At 49.5% G+C, this 22,350-nt stretch overlaps 1 protein-coding gene across 10 annotated transcripts in view; it reads right to left on the bottom strand.

Annotated features, from left to right (window-relative positions):
- Positions 1 to 1,682: 1,682 nt before the first annotated feature.
- Positions 1,683 to 22,350, bottom strand: part of SYNRG (synergin gamma) — a 37,407-nt gene continuing 16,739 nt past the window's right edge. For 7 of the 10 annotated variants that reach the window (XM_030230901.2, XM_030230904.2, XM_030230906.2 and 4 more), the window contains 9 exons: positions 20,733 to 21,668; positions 11,813 to 12,409; positions 11,293 to 11,456; positions 10,577 to 10,630; positions 9,794 to 9,890; positions 9,382 to 9,530; positions 6,726 to 6,836; positions 6,156 to 6,191; positions 1,683 to 5,224 (listed from right to left, as the gene is read on the bottom strand). In XM_030230901.2, coding sequence (XP_030086761.2) covers positions 5,093 to 5,224; positions 6,156 to 6,191; positions 6,726 to 6,836; positions 9,382 to 9,530; positions 9,794 to 9,890; positions 10,577 to 10,630; positions 11,293 to 11,456; positions 11,813 to 12,409; positions 20,733 to 21,668 — 2,276 coding nt within the window. In that variant the 3' untranslated portion in view covers positions 1,683 to 5,092. The remainder of the gene's footprint in view (positions 5,225 to 6,155; positions 6,192 to 6,725; positions 6,837 to 9,381; positions 9,531 to 9,793; positions 9,891 to 10,576; positions 10,631 to 11,292; positions 11,457 to 11,812; positions 12,410 to 20,732; positions 21,669 to 22,350) is intronic. The other 3 variants (XM_030230907.2, XM_050981623.1, XM_050981628.1) reach the window with 1 other exon arrangement.

The following is a 22,350-nucleotide window of genomic DNA, read 5'->3' as shown; positions in this document are numbered from 1 at the left end:
GAAGCAGGAGGGCTGAATCTGCTGGGCAGCCAAAGAGACGCTCAGGAATGTGTGCATGGCCCTGCCAGGGCTGGGGGGGTGTGCCAGCAGCCAGCCCAGCCCAGGAGGGGGTCAATCCCCTCAGTTCCTGGGCCGGGGGGGTGCCAGCAGCCAGCCCAGCCCAGGAGGGGGTCAATCCCCAGTTCTGGGAGGGGGTGTGAGCAAGGTACCAGCTCAGTGGGGTCAGTCCTGGGTGCAGGGGGGGGAATGTGCCAGCAGCCAGCCCAGCCCAGGAGGGGGTCAATCCCCTCAGTTCCTGGGCCGGGGGTGTGCCAGCAGCCAGCCCAGCCCCTGGGCTCCTCAGCTCCAGCTCCCCTCAGGACCTGCCTTAGCCCACTCCTGCCTCTCTCCATTCCGTCCTCTCCTCAAGGTTATGCTGCATTCCAGGGCTGCTCCTCTCTGTCCCCAGGGTGGTGACAGAGGCCTGGCCTCGCTCAGAGTGTGCCAGGAGTGACTCCAGCCCAGCCCTTCCCTGGAGAAGCCTTGCCGTGGCTCCAGGGGCAGGGACTGGCTCCTTGGAGTGAGACTGGAGCCCGGGAGAGCCCCTGGTGCTCCTGAGAAGGCACCAGGGAGTTTCTGTTGCCTCTGGAGGAGGAGCAGGCAGAGTGCTGCGATCGCTGTCTGATTTCAATGAGATTCTATACTTGTAAAAAAAAATCAATAAAGATTAAACCAGAACATGTGTTGGTTTCCTGTTCCAAACTGTGCTAGTGGAGCTCCAGCAGCAGCCCAAGGCCCAGCAGTGCCTTTGAACAGTGGTGGCTGAAGGATGCTTTCTCCTGCTTTTCCCAATGAGTTTTGCCCCACTGAAGGAAAGGTGAGTTTGCCACCAGCTGCTCCCAGCTCAGGTTCCGTGGCTGGATCCCAGTTCCAGTGGCAGGCAGACACAGAGACTCATCTTCCAAATTTATCAGAGTTAAACTTCAGCCAGGGAAATGGTAAGTGAGGAACTGGAGAGTGAAAATCAAGATTAATCACTGGTCTGGAGATGTTCCAACACATGACATTTGAAAAGGAAAAAAATGCTAAAAACTGAAATCTGCTCACAAAATTAAACTTTACCTAAAAATGGGCAAAGTAGGATTTAACAGCATTTCTGGTATAAAAAAATGGAAGGATAAAAATTCTCCACTTGGAATTATTCTTTAGACTTTATGCACACACTGCCCAAGGAGTGAGGGGAGAGGGAGATGCTGATGTTCAGCCAAAGGCTGGCTTTAAACACAAGGGAAAGTTAGACCTATAAAAAGTGAAATTGCCTAATAAAACACATGAGAAAACAATTCACCTGAAATCCCCATTCAAGGTTATATTACAGCCTTAGTGCTTGTGGGGATTTCACTGCAAAAGCTCTTCTTGTATTCACCACAGCAAAAGATTTTTCACAAGTGTTTTCCCCCTCAAAATCCAGTTTTTTCTCCATTCTCAAATCTACAGAAACCAAAGAAAAGAGAGCCCTGGTATAGCTTGGATTGCTCTGAGCACACCCCTCCTCCTGCTCCCCACTGGCTTTTCCAAGTGGATCTAAATTGTCTGAAAAATATTTTATATCTTCCAGTATTTGGTGAGACACCTTCCCCATCCCAGCCACAGAGCAGGTTTCACCTACATTATGATATAAATATTTCAGCTTCCCAGGCTGGTCAGATATGAAACGAGCTTTTTATTGAACACCAGGTTTGAATCTCAACACAGGATTTATAAATCATTGCAGGAATTAAGGGAGTAAACAAGGTACTAAAGTCAATTAATAACACTTATTCTCACTGGATTTAAAATATCAGCAGCAACTCCAGCACAGCACAAACCCAAACAGCTCCAACTAATAATCACAAAACCACTTCTGGAAGAAAAATAACATTTGCCCAGAGGGCAGGAGAAGAATCACAATAGAAAGAGAAGTTTTCTGATTGCTCTCCTTCATAAAATTATGACATTCCTATTTGAACACTGAGAACTGGAATTAAATACAGGTGCAGAATTAAAAGTAAACCCAAAGCAGCAGTTTGTACAATAGCAGCTTTTATTGGGAAGGCAGGTTTTGTTTCAAGTTTAGGACTCCTGGTGCAGCTGCCAGGACTCAGAGCAGTCCATGGGTGTCCAGGAGCTCCTGCTCAGCCTGGGGCTGAACCTCACCCTCACCCCACTGCAGGAATCTCAGGGCAGGAGCTGCTCCCACCAAACCCAGCCAGGAGCAGCTGCTGCCAGGGAGGAAAAGGCTTGGAGTGAATGGTGAGCGCAGGAGGTGACAATGCCAGGGCACAGGTGACATCCCGGGGGCTGCAGGGACTCACGGCCAAACACCAGCAGGGAGGGGCAGGGGAGAGGCTGGAGCAGCCCCCAGCAGCAGGGGGAGGCTGCCAGGGCAGGGGACCACCAGGAACACAACGGGGCTGAGCCATAAATACATTAAATAACCGAGCAAATAAATCCTCAGAACTGCAAATGTACACCAAGAGACAGAAACCCCACTTGCCACAGGTCACGCCAAGGCAGCCCCTTTTGTCTATGTAAAAAACCAAAGGAAACCTCATTTCTCTTCTGCAGTGAGAGAATCCATGCAGGAAAAGGAGTTCCAGGTCTGGAATTGGGCAGGAGCAGAGGGAAGGCAGCGTGTCCTGCAGCAGAGGCAGCGGGGGAAGGTGGGCTGTGACGATCCTGTCACCTTGGATACAGCTTGGAAGGACACTGGGCTTTGGCTGGCAACAACATCCGAGCATGCTGAATGCTCCAGTGAGTCATTGGAATGGCTGGGAGCTGCAGCTGATCCTTCTGTGTGTGCCTTCATCCAGGGGATCTCCAGGCACAGCCTCCCTGCCTGCCCACGGCCGCAGCCCCACAAGGACAGGGATGGTGCCTGCTCCTCTCCCTGCTGTGGGAGCAGGAGAGCAGCAGTGTCACCCTCCAGGGAGCTCTGCTGCAGCTGGAATTGTAAATGTCCATCCCTTTTCTTCTGGGCCAAAGGACAGGCTGGCTGCAGCTCAGAGAGGGGCTGGGACCTGGTAACAGGTACAGAAAAACCAGCATGGAAATGCTCCTGGGACAATGCAGCCGGTGCTTTAAATTTAACACCATGGCCTCTTATTTGGGGCACTTTCTTTCAATTAAGGGGGGAAAATTCCTCTCTAGCAAAGTGTTGGGGAGCTGTGGTGGCTGTCAGTAAATCCCTTTTTCCAACACAGCATTCCCTCAGCACCAGCCTCTCCCAGTGGCTCCCTGTCCCCAGACTCCTGAGGGAACTGGTGAGGGGCACAGCAGCCTCACTGTGCTGGAAAACGAGGGCTGTGGACACATGCTGTGCTGCTGGAGCTCCTTCCCACCTCATAAATGACAGGGAGAGAAGCAAGGAGTTGTTTCCCTGCTTTTTTGGAAATTGCTGGGCAGGATGTGTGAAGCAGAGCACGGGAAATCTGCCTCTGGATCAGCTGGAGCTGCAGGCTTTATTTCATGAATGAGCTAATTTGAGGCAGCAAGGAGATTTATTGTAATTGGTGTAAGGAAGGAGCCAGACACCTCTGAGCCAAGATTCTTTCATTTGGGCTAATTAATAGTTTCGTGTAACTAAGCCTGTTTGTTTTTTAAATACAAAGCATCGTTTTCCTCATTGTAATTTCTGTTTCAGCAAATAGCCACAGGTCAGTGTCAGGTACCTGTAATGGGGGCAGGATTAACCTGGAGAAGCTGGAGGAAAGGAACAGATGTGAGAGGCTAAGCCAAAGAATTAAGGAGAAAGTGGATTTACATCCCACTTCATTCCCTGCAGCCCTAGACAGGGTCGTGGGATGTCTCTTGTGACACCAGGAGGCTCCCCCAGGTTTAAAATCCTGTAACCAGCACTCCATTGCCGGCACTGTCCTCTGGATGCTGGATCTGAAGGAGGAACCAGGTACTTCAGATGCACAGGTAACATTTATGAGAGCCTGTGACACAAACCTGTCCAGAGAGGCACCTACAAAAGCCACAAAGCAGCAGGGACACAATGCCTGCTCCAAACACAGCTTGCTGAGACCACCAAATTCCAGGGTTAATTGCCTTGGCTGTTCAATCCCACTCCCTGCTGCAGGAGCCAGGGGCCACCTTGTGCTGCCAGCTCTGAGTCACAGGAACACGTTGCTACAGGTAGCAGCAGACTGCAGGCTCACACACAGCCATCCCATCCCATCCCATCCCATCCCATCAGGAACAGCATCTCCACAGCCAAAAAAGGGAAAGAATCTCCACAGCAGCAGATGTGCTGCATCAGCAGAGTCCAGCTTTCAGCAGTGCTGCAGCCACACAGCTCCCAAAAGGTCAGGAGACACAAAACCCTGCCTGGAGCTCAGGACAAATCCAGGGAAGTTTATCTGTATTTACAACAAAGACTGTGAGTTTTAAACTCCAGCTGCCTGCACTACAGCATCCACACAGCACAGGGAAAATCCCAGCAGTTTTCCAGTCCTCACCTTCCAGCACCAACCAGCTCTGCATCCAGCTCAACTTCCAGCACAGAGCAGTGGAAGCACAAACACCCAGCAGCTTCTCCTCCTGAGTCAATAATTCATTCTGCCTGGATGCTGCTGTGACTCATGTGCTGTGATATCACAGCAGCAAATACTTAAAGAACATCAAGGTCTGTGTCCCAAAAACGTTAAGGAAAAGATTTCCTTGCAAATACAGACTTCAAGTATTTAAGTGGTTGTTTCTATGCAAATCAGCCCAGCACTCCAGGGTCTCAGGGAAGCTCCATGCTGGCCTCTCCCAGGCACAGGTTTATGCACATGGTTCCCAGGCTGCTTTTGCACAGGATAACGTTTTCATCTTCAGAAAGACTGAAATGCCACTCTTTTTTTTTTTTTTTTTTTGCCACACTATATATTATCCAGTTATTCCTGAAACCTTGGCCATTACAAGTGAATTCTTCACCATCTGTAACAGTGGCTTTAATCCGTTGATTTTTGGACCAAAAATCAACCCCAAAGGTTTCAGACCCTGGCCCCAGCTGCAGCCTCCAGCAGAGCAGTTACCCCAGGTCCTGCAGGATGAGACCAAGGCTCCACCTGCAGTGCAGCAGCTCTCAGAGCAGGTCTGGCAGGATGAGACCTGGGGGTTTGGGCTCCACGCAGTTGATCCAGAAGTTGGCACAGCTGGCGTGGTACTGGTGCCCTCCATATGCCAGCTTGAAGTTATCTGTCTCTGAATTGAAGGCCTGCAAGAAGAATTGAAACAAATGTGACAGTCTGATCCCCTCCAGGGTCTAACCTAGAGTGGGAAACAGCCCAGGGCTCTGCCCTGAGCACTGCACCCCATCAACTCCATTTGATCTCAGTTGCAGGAGGACAAAACCTTCAGCCATCACACCTGAGCCAACCTGCACCTGCAGGAGGGAGCCCTGGCCCGAGCCCTGGCAGCTAACTCACCTTCTTCCCTGCACCTTCTGCTTCTGTTCCACCTCCCTACCAAAGGGGAAGCTTGTCCTGCTTGCCAGCAGACAGCTCCTGCATTTATTTCCCTGGCTCCAGCCTGGCTGTGGGTTAGGCAGGTGCAATTCTTGCTATTAGTGTTATTTCAGGTTGAATTTCATCCCCTTCCTCCTGTTAATTGAAGCTGCTTTACAACAGGAGCCTCTGAGAGTGTGAAGCCATGAACAGGCTGAAACCACCTCGCTGTTTGTTGCTAGGAGATATTTTCCAATGCCTCACAGCTCCCTATTTAAAAAAAAAAAAATATCCCAGCCCTGCTCTCCACACCCTGGATTTCCTGCAGAGATTTCTAAAAATGCCACTGCCTGGCAGACAAAGGCAAGAGTCAATATTTCCAGCAGAAAGGCCCTGCAATCCCCCCTCTCTGGCTACAGACCCCCAGGCAGCACACAGCCAGGCAGTCAGGGGTTTTCTGGCACACGACAGAAGGAGCACAAGCCCAAGAGCTGGGCACGAGGCACAGGCATGCAGACACACAGGGCAGCTCTGGAGCAGGTTAGTGGATCAGATCAAGAGTTAACAGCCACAAAACACGACTGGAGGAGAGGATTAATGATTGGTACAACTGAGATGACAGCTGAGAGCCCAGCAGCAGCTCAGCCTTCCACACTCAAGAAGAATGAGTCTAGAAAGAATGCTTTTTTTACAGGTTCATACTTTTTTGGGAAGTTCTTCCACAGGTTTCTCTTCTTTCTGAAATAATGTTGAAACCAAAAAAAGTCAGGAAAAGTGCCTCTAGGTTTAACTGCCTGGCACAGCTCTGCACATGTCCTGGGAGGCCCTCCCAGCTCTGCTCATGGCAACAGTCCCTCTGGTGAGCCATTTCATGAAGAAAAGTCATTAGAAGGTTTTTATTTGTTAAAAAATATGTATCTTTTTTTAAATCTTAGTATGCCAGTTTCTTGCCCATCAAACTCAGCCCTTTCTCCACAGCTGTGTCACACCAAAGCCCAAGGAACTCTGGACATTCCATTATAGGATTTTATTGAGACCCATCCACAGGTCAGAGTCTACAAACTACAACCAGGAAAACCTTTTCCATTGCACCCATCCCTGGCAGTGCCCAAGGGCAGGCTGGACAGCCTGGGGCAGTGGGAGGTGTCCCTGCCCATGGCAGGGGTGGCACTGGATGGCCTTTAAGGTCCCTTCCAACCCAAACCAGCCTGGGGTTCTACAGATGGAAGGCCAGCTGTGAATTCAGAAGGAGTCCCAGCAGCACACACTTACTTTGCTCCTGGAATCCACGTTCAGGAGACACACTCCACAGGCAAGGTCCTGGGCATTCTTAATCCCTGGGCGCAGCATACAGGAAGAGAAATCCAGGGAGTTTTCATCTGGCTGAAGAGAGCACACAGGAACTTTGAGGCATTTTCTGAGAAAGTTTCAGACATCACAATAAAAATGAGTGAGCACCAAGAGCCAGCAGGCCACGTGGCACGGCAGGGTGACAGCCACCAGAGCTGTCAGGATGGAGCTGCCATCTCCACCTGCACCCATTTATAACCCTCACAGTCTTCAAAAAGGCCTCAGCTGCAAAGGAAGGAATTCTTGAGCTGCACATTCCCCCATCCAGAGGGGAAGGAGCACTGGGAGCTGGGGGAAGGCAGACAGAGCATCTGCAGGTGTTTGTGCAGCTGTGGGCAGGGAGCTCTCCCTGCCAGCCCTGGGGAGGTGGCTGCAGCAGGCTTCACTCTCCTGGACTCCCTGGTACTGCCTCAGCAAAAAAGGGCACCTGGTTTTCTCTTCTGGGGTTTGTTCTGAACCTACAAAATGGCAGAGCAGTACAAAATGGGATATTAAGGTTAACCAAGCCATGGAATTCAGGCCACCAGCCACACACAGGCTCAGGTTAAAGACAGGCAAAGGGTGGGAGAATAAACCTGCAAATAATAAATTACTGTGGTCACTTTCCCAGTACTTATCCTCACATTTCAGCCACAGGATAAATGATCAATTAAAGCACTGCACAAAGATGATGTAAAACTGTTCAAATTTTGCATTGAATAGTATGCAAATAAAAGCAGTGACTAGAAATGCAAGAAGCTTAAAAAAGGTTGTGATCCCAGGCCATGTGTGTCTCAATCCACACTGTGGGTCTGCTGCTCACACTGCCCTGCTGAATGGCTGGAGAGGAACTGGACTCCTGAATAAAAACACCCTTTAATCTCTGAGTAGATCAATCCAATTAATAAAGGCACTCTAATATTTGTTTACCAAATGCATGAGTGAAGCAAATGAGAAGGTCATCCTGCAATTTGCTGTGAAAAACCACAAGGCTGTGCATAAAATTACCTTGTAACAAAATCCTTTAAAAGATAAAATTAACCTTTCCAAGAGCATGCCTGGGAGCTGGAATCCTTCTCTGCAGTTAATTGGCACTTCTGCATCACTCAGGATCCTGTAGCAGCAGAGGGGGGGGTTCCACCCTCCCAGTGAACCCCGTGGGGAGGAGAGGCAAGATCAGGGGGGATTTGGGGATTTAGGGAGCCCCTGGTTTGTGCTAAGTTCAGGGGGACTCTGGTGCAGGTGAGAAGTCACTGCCTGCAGCTCCTGCTGTGCTTCAGCTGCAGCCACGAGCCAGGAGCTGCTGTGGCTCAGAGGACACAGGGCCAAGCTCTGCACTTCCAGTAATCCCTGTAATCTTCCAAGGAAAAGCACTTTAGCAACTGCATTCTAATCCACCTGTTCAAAGGAGGAAAAGATGCTGGTAGCTCTTGGGGCTGTTCCTATCAGCAATGCCAGAGCTCCAACAGGTGAACCCAGGTCTATCAACTTCCTCTGCCAGGCAGGAAAATGCTGAGGAAAGAGATTTCCTGGGATGGCAGGCTCTGTGCATCACCAGAATACCTGGGGAGGTTTAAAACATGCAAAAGGTGTGTGGAAAGGGACAGCTCACTCATAAACTCCTGCCTTGCAGGGAATGACAGTGAGCTGGAGATGGGCACTGCAAGCAGAAAGCAAAAACTCCAAGCCTTACTTCTAAATGGGTGTTTATTGGGAAGGAAAAGCCTTTTGTGGGCACAGCTGCAGTGCAGGGAGGAAGGCACAAATTAAAGAGCTCAGAGGAAACCTCCCCATGGTAATGATGTGCTCAGTGTGCTTGGTGGGGTGTGCTGACCCTGAAGGCTCCTTGGATGTGCACTGAGTCAAAGGGATCCACTCTATCTCTCAAAATAAAGCACCCAAAAAGGGGTGATTCCCTAAAATGATGAGGCTTTCCATGGTTAAAGGTTTTTCCATGGTTGAAGAAGTGATTTTGCACATTCTATCTCCTGCAACACAAACCCCACATGGTATTTAATTTAATGGCAGGGTGGTTCTCCTGCCTTCTCTCTGGGTCTGTTCTGGGCACCCCTCACACCACCCCTGCCTGTCCCCCTCACCCAGCAATGCCCAAAGCTCTCCAGATCCCACCAGCCTCTCTGGGAGCTTTTCCTGGCAGTGCAGAGCAGGAAAAGCTGAACCAAAACACACTCAGGCATTTCCAGATGCAGAGAGAAGGGAAAACAGTTCAGTTGTTCCTGTGTTGCTCCACTGTGTGCTGTGGAATTGTGAGCATTAAAGCCAATTGCAGGCACATTAAAAAACAAGACATGCCCATGCCATTCTGGCCTATTTGGATTTAGTTAAATTTGCCTTACTGGAGATGTCCACAGGCACCCAGGATAGCACCCAAATCACTGAGGCACCAAGTAAGACAGCATCATGTTTGTGCATAAAGGACAGTTCTCTTAGAGGGTTTTAAACTGGCTCTCACAAATAAGTTCATTTCCATTTTCCAAGACAAGAAACACAAACAGTCAACTCAGCACACCCTGCAAAGCCTCTTTAAATGAAATGATGAGATTTGTTTTAGCAACCAGGCAGCTAATTTGGGCCTTACCGTCAGAGCAGCCAGGGACATGAAGCTGATCAGGTTGTTCCACACTTTATCAATATCCTTCAGCAGCTGCTGCAGCTTCTCACTGCAAACTGCAGTTGCTTTGATGCCCAGCTCCACCCTCTTTGTGACTCTGTAGACTTCAACAACCCCTGTGGATGGAAGAGAGGGGAGGATTGCAGAGAATGCACTGCAGCCCCAGCCTTGAACCCAGAAATGGCAAAAGCAGAGTGGGTGGCCATGGAGGGTCAGCTCAAAGCTGGAGTTACATTTATTTGGCAGAGGAGTTCTTCTTTATTCAGATGCAGGCAAAGATTAGGATTAAAAATAATCCCATTTGGGGAAGAGTGACTCTATCTTCCTGGTTTTTAGGGAAGAACTTTCATTGTAAAGCACATGGGAAATGAAAACATACCCTGTAAATATTCCATGCCTTGGGCAGACTGGATAACTTCAGTGCAAACAGATGAACTGCTGATTCCATTTAAGGTGTCATTGGCTTTCTTTATGACCTGATGGGAATGAATTCCATAAAATGATGGGGTTTCTATCTTTAAATAATCATTACAAACAAGATTACCCCCAGCAGAAGCTGTTCTTCAGAAAAGGAGGCAAATTAAACAAGAAATGATTGCCACACTCCATCCCATGTTTTATACACTCCTGCTAAAGTAGATCAGGGGAGAGTGTGAACATTTAAAACCTTAATGTATTCCCCCAAGAGTTTCATTACCAAAGTAAGAGTTTTAAGAGCATGCATGCCCTGCTGTCTAATTTAATAAGAGCATTCACAATTTGGGCTCTCTAACACTCAAATGCAAAGAAGAAATGTTCAGGAGCACTGATCTGGCTGTGAAATATCCCCCAGCAGCAGGTGAATGGTGCCTGGGCACAGCACACCCTCAGGGACAGTTCTGTCCCTCCCTCTGGCCCTGAGGAGCCAGGCACTGGTGCCAGTGCCCTGAGCACACAACTGGGGAGCACCCCCCTAACCAGAGAGCTGGAAAATTTAGGGAAAAGCCAAACTAATCCCCAGGCACAGGGAGATTAGTGTGGGGTGCTCAGCTGAGGAGGTGGCAGCTTTTGGTTTAAAAACTGCAATTCCCAGGGCTGATTCCCACACTTTGTCAAACACTGAGTGAGGCAGGTCCTGAGGGAGGAGGGAAGGGTCTGGAGGAGGAGGAGGAGCCACACTCACCTGCAGGGCACTCTCCAGGCACCTCTGCCACTCGTAGGCATACCTCTCACTCTCCTAGAGCAAAGAGAAGGACAGGCTCAGGCTTGTTCCTACACACATTTCTCTCCCTCTCCCCTACACAACAGACACACAGCAGACAGGGATTGCAAAGGACTGTTTGCAGATCAGCTGTGTGAACTTTTAACAGATCTGTTCCTAACTTCTCCCCATTCTTTCAAGATTCTCTATGCACCTGAACTCTAAAATTTGATTTCTGGGAGTGGGAATGAGTTTCAAAAGGAGAATGTATAGGGGTGGGTAAAAGGTTTCATTGCACACAGCTTCTCCTGACACATTTGTTCCAGTCTGCTGTTCTAGCAATGGGGATTAGCAGAATTTAATCTGAGTCCTTTCCCCATCTCTTCTCAGGATGAGCAAGAGAAATAACTACCACACAGCCAGAAAGCCAAAGCAAACTGTCTCTGCCAAAGCTGGGATTAGATTTAAACTGTAACTAATTTCCAGTCATAAACTTGGGCTGCAAGGTCAAGTGGTTCTGTGTTTCAGACAACATTCTGTGTTTTCCCACCTCCCTTTAAAGCCGTGAGAGAAGAACCTTCCAGACTGCACTGACAACATCCACACACCCATACTCCAACAGGCAAAGCCCCAAAGAGTGGGATACAGAGGCCCTTGGTGTCAGTGCCAGCTCAGGAGTGTCCCAGAGGGCTCCTCACCTCCACCTCCCCAGTGAGGTCCTTGTACTTGTCCCTGATCACGGGCAGGGCTGGCTTCTCGCTCAGCGTGTTCGAGCGGTCCCTGAACGGCTGCTCCAGGGCTGGCAGGGGGGAGGAGCGACTGATTTCTCTGTCCCCCAGGCTCAGGCTCCTCTTGTGAGACCCTAAAAAGTCAGGTTGTAAAAAGTTATTGCTGCACTCTGAAGACCCAGGCTATTTAAAATGAATGAAGTGGCAGCAAGGGCGGTCCCGTTCCTCCAGAAGAGCAAATATTTCTCTTTACTCAGAGACTGCTGCAGATCTCCCCAAGTCCCTCAATTCTTACAGGTTTTTGGCACAACAAATATTTCCCTTGCAGAAAACGACCTGCTCCAAATGCCACGGAGATCAATGAGAAGATTCAGGTCGTTTCCAGCAGCCTTTGGAACAATCCCCATTAGCTAATTTATAATTCCATTAGGAAAATCGGCCTTTGATGAGCACATGCACCATGAGGTTCCTCCACCACGGGCAGGCTTACCTTGCACAGACAGGTCAAAGGTGGCCAGCTCACTCTTGATCATCTCCTCACTGGATTTCACCTTGCCTTGGGAAGTTGCCACCAAGAAGTCGAACTTGCTGATTTTTGGTTTTTCGCTTTGGAACTCTCCAAAGTCATCCGTGGCCTCTCTCCGCAGCTCAGAGGAGGCTCCAGCGAGGAAATCAGTGCCCAGGGCTGTGTCAGCTGCTGCTGCATCCTGAGCTTCCGAGGGAAGCCTGGCAAAATCCCCAAAGTCCCCGAGGTCGTCGTCGCCGGGGCCGCCGCAGACCGGCCCCGAGTCCTTAAAGTTGGCAAAGGCCGCGAAGGAAACGTCCTGCAGAGCATCCTCGCTGGAGAAGGTGGTCACTTTGGAAACTGTTGTCATGGTGATGTTTTCTGAGCTGCCAAAGAAGGTCTCCTTCTTCTGGAGGACAGCGGTGGCGGCGGAGGAGCCGCTCCCCGGGGGCTGGGCGGAGCAGGGGAGCCTCCTGCCCTGCTGGTCCCGGTCGGAGCCGGAGCAGTCGGAGCTCGCCAGGCTGCTGAGTGCAGAGCTGCTGGGACAGCTTCCAAACGGGCCTCCCTTAAAGTCATCCACATCTGAAACAAAGCCCCACAATTAGGAGCTGCAGTTCAAACCCTGCACTCTCCACGCCGCCCAAGAAGGACCTGCCGAGAGCCTGGAGGAAGCGCAAGGACAAACACGGAATTGTTGTCTCGCTGGGCTTGGGGTGTGCACAAGAATAACCTGGAAAATACCTGAGCATTTCATACAGAAATTTCTCTGTTCAATGAATCTAAGCCTTGACCTTTGAATGCTGTCCTACATTTTAAGCTGAAAGTCACCATACCACTATGGCAGTGAGGAAACACTAAAAAAAAATTAAGTTTCTGGCCAGTCCAGGCTGCACAGATCACCAGTTGAGTTTTCTGGCTGCAGAATCTACAATCAAAATATAAATGTTACAACTCAAACACCTTTAATGCGTTATTTCATCTTATCGAATCCAACCACACAGAAGACTGGGTGACTTTTCCATTCCTCTGATAAAGTATTAATACACTTTAATTTTATATTCATGCTTTGATACAAATAACATGTAAAAATGTGCTGCAAGGATCTAAAAAAGCCTAGAAATCCTGTTTGAGCTTATCAGGGCTCCTGCAGTGCTGCACGGCCGACTCGTCAAACTTCCAGGTGCCAGCACTGACAGGGATATTGCAGAGATGATGTTTTAACAGAATAAATAGTTTGTAAAAGCTAAGTCTGGAGAAAATCCAATTATTTTGCAGAAAGCTCCAAACATTTGTACCCACCTGGTGATTACATGGCCCAATAGGTCCTTCTCCCTGCCAGGGGCAGCTGTGAGATCAGAGGGGGCTGTGGCTGCTCCCACCCCCTTGATCTTTCACCTCCAGACTGACACTGATCCCTGAAGGCACAGGGAGCCAGAGCTGGGCAGTCTGCATTAAAGCATGAGCCCCCCTCCCCAGCAAACCAGCCCTCCTACCCTACTTTTGGCATTATAATCCAGCAGGAACTGTCAGTTTGGATTGCTCAGGGTCTGGTGGCTGCAGGGACAGCAAACCCAGCCCACAGAGTTTTCCCTGAGCCTCGCTGGGGCTGAGATGCTGGTGCTGAACACCAAGGGCAGAGCAGGCTGGCACACTGGGCTCCCACAGAGCCATAGGGGACAAGCTGAACTCCCAGCTGTGCTCTTCCTTCACTCCAGCCACCAGCCCGAGGATAAAACCATCCTAACAAACCATTTCTGCCTTGCTTTATTCATCTCCCTGCAGGGGGAGAGCAGGCCAGGCTCCAGGCTGCTTCCCAGGCATGACCCACATCCATGGCTAATGAAAAACCTGACCAACACATGGCACAGTCCAGTGGCCACTGCCACGGGTCAGCGAGGCACAGTGAGCCATCCATCAGCCACCTGGTCCTGCCAGCATCCCAAACCCAGAGCTGAGCCCCTGCACACAGAGCCCAAGTGCCCCTGGCACTGTGGATGTGCAGAGCAGCAGCCTGCAGAGGGTGAACAGAGAGATGGAATCACCTGGGTGAAGGAGCCCAGAGGGGTTGGTGATTTATCACCACACAGCACACCCTGTGCTCTCAAGGTCTTGTTTGAAGAAGGGAAAGGAAAGCTTTGCATGAAAGAGAGAGCCAGAACCACCTCCAACACTTGAGCCAGCTGTAATTAATCCTGGGATCCTGCAAGTACCACCAGCTTCCCTGGACTGTGCTGGCTCCAAAGCCCAGCACAGACCTGAGCCTGGCCGTGGTTCTGGGGAGAGGGAGGAGTGCTGATCCCACCCGAGCATCTGCACACTCCCATCCTGCTGGAACCACTCCTTTGAGAGCTGCTATTCTGAGCTGCAAACACATCCTGAAGGCCCAGGTCAGGGCACTGCTGATCCAGCCCTGGCTCAGGCTCAGGCAGGATCAGCAGCAGGCTCCAGGGGGAATCCTGAGCTGACCTGCAATCAATAGGGCAGGGCAGGAGGAACAATAGTTTAATTATTCACAAAGCAAGAGTCAGGATTCTCTGTCTGTGAATACAGGCAGACACAAAACCTCTGAAGAGGTGCAAGGGCTCAGGTGAAATGTAATGGTTCAATCCTGTACATTTGATTTTCTTTTTTTTATAATTCCAGAAGGATCACTCCAGTGAATAAACTTTTTTCTAGGAATATTATATAACTGGAAAAACACTGCACTCAGAGGCAGTGTTAACAGCTCAAGCAGTCCTAACACAATTTAGTGAGAAGTATGAAAAATAAGAATGTGGAACCCAAAGTCCAGGGTGCCTGACCATCACCTGAGACCAGGTGCACCTGCAAGAGCCAGCCAAGGCAAAGCACTGGCTGCAAGGAATGCACAGCAGGATGAGATACAGTTAAAAACACTGTTTCCCAGTCCTATCTAAAGAAAAGCTTCCCACCCTGATTTGAGCCAACTACAATAATTTATTTCAACTACCAAGGATTAAGTTATGGCTGGAGGCAAATTACGAGCTGGAGCCTTCAATGTCAACAGTTTAATCATTTAAGGAAAACCCTGGGCAGTATTAGTGACTGTCTGAAAAAAACTAAGAAAGACAACTCAGGGACATTGGAATAAATTTAGGGATTTCAGCCAGCATAGGAGACTTTCAGGTTTTTGTATTTCAGTGGCTATCAGAGTCTGATGAATAAACCTAGCTCTGGTGCCACGTTTTGGTTGTTAGGGTGACACAGGTGGCAGCTGTGGAGCTCTGCTCCCAGCAGAGCAGCATCAGTGGTTACCCTGGGAACATCCCCTGCAGCCTGAGCAGCATCAATCAGTGCTGCTACCCTGAACATTCCCTGCTCCAGCAGGGCACCAGTGCTGCTACCCTGAACATCCCCTGCTCCAGCAGAGCACCAGTGCTGCTACCCTGAACATCCCCTGCTCCAGGAGAGAACCAGTGCTGCTACCCTGAACATTCCCTGCTCCAGCAGAGCACCAGTGCTGCTACCCTGAACATCCCCTGCTCCAGCAGAGCACCAGTGCTGCTACCCTGAACATCCCCTGCTCCAGCAGAGCACCAGTGCTGCTACCCTGAACATCCCCTGCTCCAGGAGAGCACCAGTGCTGCTACCCTGAACATCCCCTGCTCCAGCAGAGCACCAGTGCTGCTACCCTGAACATCCCCTGCTCCAGGAGAGCACCAGTGCTGCTACCCTGAACATCCCCTGCTCCAGGAGAGCACCAGTGCTGCTACCCTGAACATCCCCTGCTCCAGCAGAGCACCAGTGCTGCTACCCTGGAACATCCCCTGCTCCAGCAGAGCACCAGTGCTGCTACCCTGAACATCCCCTGCTCCAGCAGGGCACCAGTGCTGCTGCCCTGAACATCCCCTGCTCCAGCAGGGCACCAGTGCTGCTACCCTGGAACATCCCCTGCTCCAGCAGAGCACCAGTGCTGCTACCCTGGAACATCCCCTGCTCCAGCAGAGCACCAGTGCTGCTACCCTGAACATTCCCTGCTCCAGCAGAGCACCAGTGCTGCTACCCTGAACATCCCCTGCTCCAGCAGAGCACCAGTGCTGCTGCCCTGAACATCCCCTGCTCCAGCAGAGCACCAGTGCTGCTGCCCTGAACATCCCCTGCTCCAGCAGAGCACCAGTGCTGCTACCCTGGAACATCCCCTGCTCCAGCAGGGCACCAGTGCTGCTACCCTGAACATCCCCTGCTCCAGCAGAGCACCAGTGCTGCTACCCTGAACATCCCCTGCTCCAGCAGAGCACCAGTGCTGCTACCCTGAACATCCCCTGCTCCAGCAGAGCACCAGTGCTGCTACCCTGAACATCCCCTGCTCCAGCAGAGCACCAGTGCTGCTACCCTGAACATCCCCTGCTCCAGCAGAGCACCAGTGCTGCTACCCTGAACATCCCCTGCTCCAGCAGAGCACCAGTGCTGCTACCTGAACATCCCTGCCAGAGGCACAGTGCTGCCCTGAACACCCTGCTCCAGCAGAGCACCAGTGCTGCTACCCTGGAACATCCCCTGCTCCAGCAGAGCACCAGTGCTGCTACCTGAACATCCCCTGCTCCAGCAGGCACCAGTGCTGCTACCCTGAACATTCCCTGCTCCAGCAGGGCACCAGTGCTGCTGCCCTGAACATCCCCTGCTCCAGCAGAGCACCAGTGCTGCTACCCTGAACATCCCCTGCTCCAGCAGAGCACCAGTGCTGCTGCCCTGAACATCCCCTGCTCCAGCAGAGCACCAGTGCTGCTGCCCTGAACATCCCCTGCTCCAGCAGAGCACCAGTGCTGCGCCTGCTCCCGCCCACAGCACCGTGCTGCCTAACATCCCTGCTCCAGCAGAGCACCAGTGCTGCTGCCCTGAACATCCCCTGCTCCAGCAGAGCACCAGTGCTGCTGCCCTGAACATCCCCTGCAGCCAGAGCACAGCCCAGGGCCAGGCTGCAGCTGCTCCCTGCTCCCCCAGGAAGGGACAGGAGGCTGCAGAACACACAGTTTCATGCACTGCTGCTAGCAGGGCTGTGCCTGTCACAACCTGAACATTCCCAAGCCTGTTTCTCAGCTGGGGAAGCCTGGAACAGTTAACAACAAGGAATTATTCCTATTTGCTTTCACTAAGCTAAGATGGAAACCATCAAGAATGCTGACTGTACTAAATGAACATGAAGGGAACAGGAGAGAAAAGGCTCCAAACCTTGTGGAATTACAGCATTTGCTAATTATTTTGGAATGGTTGTGATAAACAACGTTTCACAGCAGAATAAAACCCCAGAGCTGACCCTGGGAGCTCAGTCCACAGAGGCCCTTGGGAAGGCCATGGCAAACACATCCCTGTCAGAGCCTTCCTGGATAAACCAGGGTGGGTAAGCTCTTCTGTGTGCAGAATTAACCCAAATGAGGGCAAGGGAGACAATCTGACTGTCCACTCTGGACAAAACATCATAAATACAGTCATGAAGGTTCCTCTGCCTCCTCCAGGCATTGGCTGAACAAACACAAACTGCACCTGCCCTGCAGAATTAGGTCTCAGCTTTATACTCAAACCTTTAGGGCTGGGCACAACTCACTGATCTGCAGAACCAAGGAGGGGTGTTATGTTTTCCTCCCTTTTTCTTTTTTTCCCTTTTAAAGCCTCTCCAGCTTGGTGTAAAGAAGAAAAGCCACATTCTGCTTCCTGGGCTGGTTTCTGCTCTCGTGGCAACTCCAAAACCCCAAAACAACACTCTAACTACTCTACATCTCAATTATTTTTAGCTTCTTTCCTTGTCTGCTAATTTGATGCTAATCCCAAGCTGTCAGTGGCTCAGGAGCTGGAGGAATGTGAAGTGACATAATTGCATGCCAAAAATTTGCAGCTGTCATTCATGTTCGAAAGTTTCAATATTTAAAAGGTAGAACTTCCCAAATGGAAAATTTACTTTGGGGTTCTGGTTAACTCACGCTGGATTAGGTAAATAAATATCAGAATATTACTGAGTGGGCTTCTACTCTTAAAAGTCTAGACAGCAACACAGTTTCAGTGCCAACTCACAGAAACAACCCTGCCACCACACATTTCCTCCACTCCATCCCCCTCAAACACAGATATTTGGAAAAATATTATTGAGGTTGATATGTAAAGGTTCAGGAGGTCACAGGGAGCGAGGTGAAAGCGTTGGAAGAGGAGAGGGAAGCTCACCCACACCCTGCTCTGCGAGAGAAAGGCACCCAGCAGCTTAAGGGGATACTAGAACCTTCACCTCTGTATTTCTGAGGAAGAAGAGATACATTGCTAGTTTGCAACAAATCACACACACCCCCACGTTTTCAAAATATGCCAAGATAATATTTATTAACACAGCAGGACTTACAGATCACAAAAGATAGTGATACAGAGGAGCTCGGGAGGGCGGTATCAGAGAAAAGCATGCAGGTCAATACTGGCAGAAGAGAGATATCAAAGCAGATCTGAAAAGGCACATTCACACAGGAAATGTTTAGTTGAAATCAGACATTAGAAAAAGCAGCAAAAAAACCTGAAGTTGATTAAAATATACAGAGAATCTCCAGCAATGCCAAAGAAAAAGGTACTTTACAGGTGTGTCAGTGCAGCAGATAACCCTTTGAGGGTGCCTGGGGCAGGGCTCCTCTGGCTGCAACCTTTGGCAGGAAGAACAAATCAGGCTCACCCAACAGGAGCAGGTGCCCATTCAAATGCTCTCAGCTCGGAGTGAAAGGGAAATTTGGTGTAAAAGAAGCAGCCTGGTTCAAACTAACAGCATGCAGCCAGAGCTCAAAGGGTTATAGCAGGAAATGCAGGAGAAATCAGGCAACATTAGTATCATCTACCTTCCACACAGAGAGTTAGGAGCCGAGTTTAAAGAGACCGCATCCCCTCTGCAGAGAGAAAATCTGGAAACCTTTCACCCCTCAAGAGAGCACAGGGCCCTGGCATGGGGAAGCAAGGCAAGGATCTCTCCCTGATTCCCAGCATAAGCACCTACCTGCCCATACCTGGAAGCTACAAATGGCAAACCTCAGAGCCCAGGGACAAACACCTCTGTGTGGGCACGTCACCAAGTGAAACCATCTCTCTGCACCTCTGTCCTGCTGCTGCTCCCCTGGAGATGGGACACAGGGCTTGCACACGGGCAGCTCCCCAGGACACTCTCCCATCTCCCAGCAGGGAGGTGACAAAGGGATTCTGTCCCTCTCTGACATTACATTTACAGATCGAAGGAAACGGTGAGGAAAAAAGAAAAAAATCTGCTTTTTAACTTCATGTAAACTGAAAAAGAGAAAAAAAAAACAAAGGACTTGACCATCAGCAGTTCACAGCTTGAAATGCATCAAACACACAGAAAGGAACAGGTGAGCACAAAAATGTTTGTAGCAGAGTGTCCAGAGCACCTCCTGCTACCAAATCCAGTTAAATGGAGCTAAACTCTCCCTTTTGGAATAACATCTAACTTGGCACCATAGGAGAATACAGACTTGTTTAAGTTTAATAAAAATAGCTTCTAATTAATACTTCAGAGTTCAAAAGTTTAGCAACAAGCACATGAAGGGCTAACCCCTTTAAACAAACCAAAAAAAAAGAGGCTTTCCTGCCACAAACAGCAATTATTCACCACGGATTGCTGTGGCAAAATCACACGTCCTGTAAAGAGCTACAGAAGTCAAACTACCACCAAAAGAGGCTAGAAAAATATTAGGAAAAAGTGCTTTCAAACCCAAAGTAAACATTCAAGAATACACTGTTGGTGCTACGTTTTGCCAGCTCATTCAACTTGGAGTTTTCCCAAGCAGTAATATGAAAATTCAATGTCTTTGCTAATAAATTATTCCTGATATTTTGTACCCTGTTAGAGAGTATCTTCCACATCGAAGTTGCTGACTTAATTCTCTCCCCTACTTAAAAATATCACATAATGCAAAATTACAGTACTGTATATCTTTTCTCTACCCATATCTGCAAAAAATGGAAGGAATATTTCATGTGGAAATAACCAATTCTTGCAGTAAGAGCTTTTACCTTTACGGTTTGTATGTTCCCCCCGTTCAGAAAAGCCTTTGACTGCATAAAACTTGTCCTAGAACACAGTAATGGTTCCCGTGTTGTTGAAGGCCACAGAACATTTAACTACAGCTTATCTCCTATGTATATATGAAAAGAAAATGCAGGACACTTGGGAAATTTGTTTTATGATATGTGATCAGGTCAGAGATGGTCAGTTCACTCCCTCAGGAATGTTGTCATAAAGGGAAATTAAAGAAGGTGGAAACCTGATAAAGTGGAAGTCTCATGGTTTAAATTTAGGTCCAAGAGCTCCCAATCATGAGACCAGCACTTGCAGCCCCTTGGCACAATGATTTCCACGAGGGATTTAACAGTGGAAGGTGTGTGAAATACTCTAAACTGCAGTCCTGCAAAATCCTGCCTACCCAGGCTGAGCCCCACTGTAAGGGGAATACACTGCTGTAGGTGATTAGTCAGCTTCTCATTAACAGCCCCAATTAGTGACCCTTGGGAAGCGCCGATGGGGAGGTCCCCGAGCCAAATGCTTTGTGGAACTCAAGAGATAAAAGTGAGACTCTGCCATCATCTCGCTGATATACATGGAATGACTCTGTTTGCACTGGAATATTTTCCACTCGAGTCCCTTAAGTGCCAAGAGCGAACAGGTACCAGTATGATGATGTTAAATCTCAAAAATAAACTGGCCTGGAGTTCAAACTGTTCCAGCTAGTTATATTTATAGTCTTCTAAGACAAAAACTAAAGAGTGCCCTGCTGAGGGGCCGTGGCTGGCGGGGACACACACTGAGGAGTCTTCCACTACTGAAAGACGAGTGCATAATACTGTAATTGAGCACAGAGAACACGGAATCTGCACCACCTACGTTACCAGAGCAATCTAACCAGTTCCTCACCTGCTGCTGGTGGATGCTGGCCACTAACTGTTGGCAAATCCAAAGAGCTATCAGACATGACATGCTTAAGATCTCCTCCCACATCAGCCAGTTTCATGTCAAACTGAACAGACAGCGCGTCTTCGGAGTCCTCCTTGCCCACGCTGCTGCCGCCGATGGAAGGCAGATCCAGGGATTTCACCGAAGCAGAGTCTTCTTTGGCCTGCTTGAAAGCTGCCACTTTGTCCACCAGCGACTTCTCGGCGCCGCTGGAGGAAAACTTGGAGTGGAAGTCAGCAAAGTCATCGTCGCTCTTCACCGAGGAGAGCGCGCTGTCCTTGGCCTCCTCGAAGGCCGTCCCGGAGCCCTCCAGGGACAGCTGCTTGAAGATGTCATACTTGGTGGGCGTAGCAGTGGTGGCAGAGCTCTGCCCACCCTTCACCCCCGAGGAGCCAGCCTGAGCACCAGGGCTGGCCTCCAGCTTGAGCGCATTGTATTTGTCGTCGGGTTTTTGTTCGGAAAACCCCCCGCTGTTGTTGAAAGCCATAAAATCTGCAAAGTCATCTTGTCCACTGGCTGATGTGCCGTTAGAAAATTCCCCAAAGAGGTTGAACTCTCCAAAGTCATCAGCTAAGCTTGAAGTTTTGCTGGGTGCTGGCTGGGCAGAGGCTGATGGAAGGGGTGGGGGGGGAAAGGAGCCCTGCTTTGAGGCGTTGAATGCAGGTGGGAAGGATGGCTGCTTGTTTTCTCCAGGAGAGGAAAAGAGCTCCAAGTCTGCCAGATTCAAAGGGGTCTTGGCTTGAGTTGGCTGTTTTGGCTGAGCAGGCAGAGGAGGGAAGGGTGCAGGGAAGGTTTTGTCTTTCGAGGGTGGCTCTAACGGGGAGATGCTGTCAGCGGTTTTGAAATCTGTGAAACCGTCGTCGGCTCCTGTGGGCTTGAACTCTGCAAGGTTCTCTCCTGGGAATGAAAACAGGGAGAAAACAACAATTAAACCCTGCACAACAAACACAGCACATTCACACCATGCAAGCAAGCACATTATTCCATGCAGTGCCAGAAGGTTTTAGGCAAACTGTTTAAATGGAAGACCTCGGGGTGCACACGGAACTGCAAACTCAACTTCCATGAGCCACACAAGTGTCAAGGGCAGTGATTCTACTTTTCACTCCAGCAAACACCTAATTCTCCCAAATAGCCTCAAAGTCATTTTAAACTCCCTTTACACTGAGTTAATATCAAAACACACCATGACAAATGGATTCAAAAGGAGATCAATACTGCCTTATTTGGCTTCCATGCAAGTTGTTCTCCCCACCTCACCCTCTTCATGTTTGCCAAACAATGAATGTAATTTTGAATTTCACTTATACCAATACAGTATTTGCTTTTTATGGAAGCAATTCTTCCCTTCCTCCCTCTGAAATACTGCAGCTTTTTCAGGGGGGATCACCAGATGGCTGAGACAAAACCAAGATGAGGTAAGAATGTTTTTATTGAATTTACATTCAATATTTTGGTGTGCTAATTTTATAACTTTCTTCTTTTGAACATAAAAACATTGTTTAACCCATTCACCAGCATGTACATACTTGGACTACTTGTAATTTTAAAGTATTGATGATTACTTTAAACAAGCTGC

Source organism: Serinus canaria, chromosome 19 (genome assembly GCF_022539315.1).
Source record: "Serinus canaria isolate serCan28SL12 chromosome 19, serCan2020, whole genome shotgun sequence".
Lineage (NCBI taxonomy): Eukaryota > Metazoa > Chordata > Aves > Passeriformes > Fringillidae > Serinus > Serinus canaria.
The sequence above is the reverse complement of the archived record's forward strand: the minus strand, read 5'-3'. Positions and strand labels throughout refer to the sequence as shown.